This window comes from Heterodontus francisci, chromosome 1 (assembly GCF_036365525.1).
Source record: "Heterodontus francisci isolate sHetFra1 chromosome 1, sHetFra1.hap1, whole genome shotgun sequence".
In the NCBI taxonomy this organism is placed as follows: Eukaryota; Metazoa; Chordata; class Chondrichthyes; order Heterodontiformes; family Heterodontidae; genus Heterodontus; species Heterodontus francisci.
The window spans coordinates 107,758,464-107,764,463 of NC_090371.1; the positions used below are offsets into that span (position 1 = coordinate 107,758,464).

Sequence of the window (6,000 nt, forward strand, 5' to 3'; positions counted from 1 at the left end):
AAAAGCAGCATTTAGAGATTGCAAATTATAGCAGATAGTGGGATGAGGAGAAGTGGGATATGATAAGGTGGATTAGGCAGGAACATACCATTGTCCTTTATGGTTTCTGCTGACTATGACCTCAGTGACAGCTGCGCCAATGATTTTTGGCACTGTCTTCTGCATGGGGATGAGTACATGCAGCTGTGCCTGTCCCCGTTAGTTAGCAGCTGCTGACGTTGATTGTGGACCATGCTATCCTTCGTCAGGGTCATTGATCTAAAACATTAACTCTGTTTCTCGCTCCACAGATGTGCCTGACCTACTGAGTATTTCCAGCCTTTTCTGTCTTTACTTCAGATTTTCAACATCTGGAGTACTTTGCTCTTGTACCAGAGTAATGTCTATCTGGTGGGACCTCTTTTGGCCACTACTGAAAATATTAAACTGTTTTTCCCTTCTCCGTTCATGGGCTGTTGTGTATTTCTAGTATTTGCTGCTTTTGTTTTTCTTGGTAGCTCTAATGTATATCTGATATTTTTATGCATATGACATTTAAATTGTTTTTTAATAGATGTTTGGGCATTCTTAATCCTTTAGTATGCATAATCCATTTTAAATATTAGAAACAAGAAGTTTAGTTTAGTGATACAGCACTGAAACAGGCCCTTTGGCCCACTGAGTCTGTGCCAACCATCAACCACCCATTTATACTAATACCCATTTATACTAATCCTATATCCCTACCACATCCCCACCTGTCCCTATATTTCCCTACCACCTACCTATATTAGGGGCAATATATAATGGCCAATTAACCTGCAAGTCTTTGGCATGAGGGAAGAAACCAGAGCACCCGGAGGAAACCCACACAGACACAGGGAGAACTTGTAAACTCCACACAGGCAGCACCCAGAATTGAACCTGGGTCTCTGGAGCTGTAAGGCTGCGATGCTAACCACTGCGCCACTGTGCTGCCCTAGCAGCAGAGTCACGTTTTTACTGATAATCCTATTAGATTAACAAATTCTTTATAAAGACTGCAGTAGCAGCCACTTATTGTTACATAGTGGAGAACAACGCTGTAATTCTGTATCTATGACTTTTAAAATTTGAACAAATATTGGTACAGTTTTTTGCAAATGTTGTAAGAGGTAGGTGTGTTTGGAAATGACAAATGGCATTTTGTAATCAAAGGTTTAATGAGTATTTCAGTTAATCTTCACTTTATTGCTTTGTTGAAGTATCTTTTATTAAGGTTACACAGGTTCAGTGCCTCCAAAAGCACAAAGAACCAGAGTAATAACAAATAGCATTAGAGCTGCTCTAAACGAGGTGGATCTTGTATAGCAAGCAATTTAAGGTGGAGTATTTAATGAGGTAAAAATCCTCCCACACCCCAAATTTGATGCCATATTTCCTTTGTTGAGAATTGAGGGTTGATTTCTGACAAACAAGATGAAATCTATGAATGCCAAAGCAAAATATGTGGATGCTGAAAATCTGAAATAGAAACAGAAAATGCTGGAAATACTCAGCAGGTGAGGCAGCATCTTTGAGTTTCAGGTCAATGAACATTTATCAGAATCTAGCCAGCTATTAATATTGATCCAAGGTTGCTCTCTCTAGATAATAGTTTGTAATGCATAGATTAAATTATATTGCATATATGTAATTTTGTATTGTAAAAATGCAAAAAAAAGACATCTGTGTATTTACCTAAGTTCATGTAAGTGATCTTTGATGTTTGGATGCAGCTGCATACTAGTTGTTCTGTAATTTGCACCTCTACAGCATTCATGTCTAAAGCAATAATTGCAAGTGATAATCATACTAGGTTTCCGTTTTTGACTTGTACATTGCACAGTAACCTGTGCCTTCTTTGCAGGAAAAGAGAAAAACAAACAAGGGATCTTGGAAACAACACTGCACACATCATCAGCAGGAGCCCCACCACCCATTCCAAATAGAATTGCTCAAGATAAACTGTTGACAAAAGTAATAGAGACTGAAGTTACTGCAACCAGAATCTCATAAGTTTGTCCAGTTAAATAAGGAAGTATTGCATTTTTAGCTAAATGTTAAGCCTATTTTACTAAGAGCAAAAGCACAAAATTTGACTATCTTATCTGTTTGTTAAATACAAAATAATTGAGGATTAGTGTTGTAAGTACATGAAGTGTATGCATTTAAACAGTGTTAGGAACAAATGAAGTGTAACGTTTTAAGTGTATGCAGTTCATGACTTCCATTCTGTGTCAAACTTAAAAATAAAATGATTTACACAGCAAATAAACTATGAGGATAAGAAAATAATTCAGCATCCATAGAATAAGATATGTTCTGGATTCAGAATGATGGTGGTGCAGATGCTCCAAATCATGTATTTTAATAAGGTTTTTATATAAATGTTTTTAAAATGTTCAGCTAATTTGGCTGAATTTTACCGTCCCCTTAATGCCGCAGATCATGGCGTGGGGGCCGGTAAAAATCTGTGGGGAGGGGCCCGCCTCGACCCACCATGTCAAGAAGCGCCCGCTACAAATTACCAGTGGCGGGGAGACCTCAGTGTGGCTTCCCCCCGCCCCCCCCCCCCCCCCCGCTGCTCGGCAGCGTCACCCCAAATAGAATATGTTAAACGGTACCATTACCTCTGCAGATTATGCATCCCGCTGCCTCTCCATGGACACTTCCTCATTTTACCTAAAACAGGCGGCCGTCATGTGCCATCCGTTCATGATTAGAAAAGACAGCGGATCATCAGAAGCAGAAGGCTCTGCTACAGAAGGTAAGTTCTGATATTCAGAGGTCTCACTCTACATACTGGAAGGGAGAGGGTGGGATGATTACAGGGGTCTCACTCTGCATACTGGAAGGGAGGAGGGAGGGATGATTACAGGGGTCTCACTCTGCATACTGGAAGGGAGGAGCGAGGGATGATTACAGGGGTCTCACTCTGCATACTGGAAGGGAGGAGGGAGGGATGATGACAGGGGTCCCATTCTGTATACTAGGACGGGGGGGGGGGATTACAGGGGTCTCACTCTGCATACTGGAAGGGAGGGGGGATTACTGTGCTCTCATTCTGCATACTGGAAGGGAGGAGAGAGGGATGATTACAGGGGTCTCACTCTGCATACTGGAAGGGAGGAGGGAGGGATGATGACAGGGGTCCCATTTTGTATAATAGGACGGGGGGGGGAATTACAGGGGTCTCACTCTGCATACTGGAAGGGAGGGGGGATTACTGTGCTCTCATTCTGCATACTAGGAGGGAGGAGAGAGGGATGATTACGGGGTTCTCACTCTGCATTCTTAAAGGGAGGGAGGGTGTCTCAGATTACTGGAGGGAAATCTCTGAAGGCATGAAGGGAGGTACCCTTCCTCCGTAAACAGTGTATGCTCTGTGTTTGTTTTTGTTTGTGCAATGGCACTCTAGTCACCCTGTGTGTGGGGAGGGTGCCAGAAAGGGCAGGAGCGTTAAGGTTATATGGATGGTGGGGGCAATCGATTCAGCTGGTAGGATCCTGATGTCATACTGTGCCACTCAGTGTTAGCCAAGATGGGCAATGCCATGGCACGCCACATAGTTGATCCATGAAAGCACCTGATGTACCCGTCAACACCAATCCCTGTCCTTTTAGGAACCTTCGAATAAATGAAGGGTTCAACTTTATTTATCACATGGAAATGGGTATGGCTCATCTTACATTGTGTGATCTTCTGCTCCTGAGGATCCGTATGTGCTGGAGTCAAAATCAACAGGCAGGTGTGGTCCACATGGAGTCCCCCGGTCATAAGCACAGCCCCCAAGGGGAGCTCGCCATATGTTCGCCATGCATCTACAGGCCCCACATGACATGTCATCGGATGTCAGAGCACCGGTATCAGAGGCGATTGCACATGTAGAGAGGGTGGTGACACGTCTCTGTGCCCTGCTCAAAGATGACCTGCAGCTCATAAGTTTTGCTAGACATCCTATGTCTTTGGTCCTCATAGTAGCAGCAGTTCTCAAGCTTGACGCCGATGCAGCTTTTCAGGGGCCCACCAGAGACCTTTGGTGGCGTCACATAGTCAACAATGCATGTTGCATCAGGGAGGTCACCAATGCCCTGCACCAGAGGGCGAGTGAGCATGTCTGTTTTAGAATGGACTCTCACAGCCAGGCCCAGAGGGCTATCAGTTTCGCCACCATTGCCGGAGAACCACATGTTCATAGACTGCAGCCATGTGGCCATCAGGCCTCCCGCCAGGCTACCACCTGTAGACATCACTATTAAAGGAATCCTCTCAATCTAGGTGAAGCTGGTATGTGATCACTGGAGATGCTTCATGCAAATCCATGCCCGCTTCCCAGGCAGCTGCCATGACACCTGGGTCCTGCGCCAGTCCCAGCTGTCACCGCTGTTCACTGAACTGGCTCAGATGGAGGGGTGGTTTCTTGGAGACAAGGGCTATCCCTTGCAGACATGGCTCCTGACACCAGTGAGAGACCTCACCACTGCTGCAGAGAAGAGATACAATGCCAGCCGCTGAGCTATGAGCCACCATTGAGCAGGAGATCGGCATGCTGAAAGAGTGCTTCCATTGTCTGGATGGATAGGGTGATGCCCTGTACTACGGTCCTAAAAGGCCAGATCCTTTCTTTGCTGCTCGCTGTGCTCTGCACAACTACGCACCCAATAGGAGCCAGGCCTGGCATGATGAGGGGAGACGTTAATAGGATTCCTCCTCGGACTATGAGGATGCTGAGGACCTACAACATGAAAGACGCATGGGAGGGCAGATGGCACCCAGGCTCTGCATGCAGGGCTGGCAGTGAGCTAGGGATGTATGGCAGTGGCTTATCAGACAAAGGCTCTCTGCTCAATAGGAACCAACATGAGCTCTACAAGCCACACCACTCTTGCTCATCTGCTGTGCACCAGTCCACATCTGCAGCATCTCTGTGTAAACCATTAGAGGCAGCAGCTGACTGAGCCAATGTCCATGTCACTGCATCTGTGGAGACGCTCATGAGTAATGGTGGCATGGCAATGATCTTATTGTATATGTTGGCTCTCCTGAAGGGCCAACGGTGCAAAGGGATGTGCCATTGGCACTACATGCCATTCACACAGAGAAAAGGACACACATGTTGGTGAAGAACATTTAATGAAAGATGTATTTACATTGCTGTGACACTCGTGCATTCCCATTTGTGTCAGTGTGTTCTCTGTAAATGCTTGTGAGTGCCCCTTCTTGGTGCAACCTCTGTGCTAGCAGCCTGACTGGAGGAAGGCTGCTGATCTGATTGCCCTTTGACTGTGAATTACTTTAGCACTCATACTCTGTGTGCATGAGCCCTAAAGGGCCCTGGCTGGCTGGGGGAGTGCTCGTTCATCCCCTTCCGGCATTGGACCCTTTGACGCTGGATGGCCTCACGGCTACTCACCTCCTCTGCCATCGGCAGCCAGACTGCCTTGCTGCTGGTGAAAAGGACCTCCCGCCTTACCCGCACAGCCTGGAGGAGAGTGAGCAGGGAGGCTTCGCTGCACTGTGGGGCCACCATAGAGCACCCCTCTGCCATCCTTGACTTTTGGTGTGGTCCTTTAAGTGCAAAGGTGACTCCACCGTGTAACTGCTCGAACTTCTGGCTGCAAGGTTTGTCTTGCACGTTTGAAATCCAATGCAGGACTGTTGAGGAAATCCGTGTTGTTGTCATGATTTTTCAACTATTACACATCGACACATGTTCACGAACACTTTTCTTTTGCAGCAGCTGATCATATTTTTGGTGCAATATTTCTAGTTGGCAATGCAGCTAGAATATGAACATATTTTCCTGCTTTTTAACAAAGATTGTTTAATCGCAGTTACGTGTATTTTCACATAACAGTTAACAGAGAAATGAATACAGATTCCAAATGCATATTGGTCTGTGGCTTTTTACAGTCAGATGATTAGAAGCCCATGGTAAGTACATTTTCTTCAATTATGGTTTTATTTCTGTTGTGTATTTGCCTTTTATGGTACATTTAA

General features: G+C 45.4%; 1 protein-coding gene across 2 annotated transcripts in view; it reads left to right on the forward strand.

Moving 5' to 3' along the window:
- Positions 1-2,231, forward strand: part of LOC137382903 (protein shisa-like-2B) — a 46,897-nt gene extending 44,666 nt beyond the window's left edge. The window contains exon 3 of one of the 2 annotated variants that reach the window (XM_068055511.1): positions 1,847-2,231. In XM_068055511.1, the coding sequence (XP_067911612.1) occupies positions 1,847-2,016 (170 nt within the window). In that variant the 3' untranslated portion in view covers positions 2,017-2,231. The remainder of the gene's footprint in view (positions 1-1,846) is intronic. The other variant, XM_068055581.1, reaches the window with a different exon arrangement.
- Positions 2,232-6,000: the final 3,769 nt, after the last annotated feature.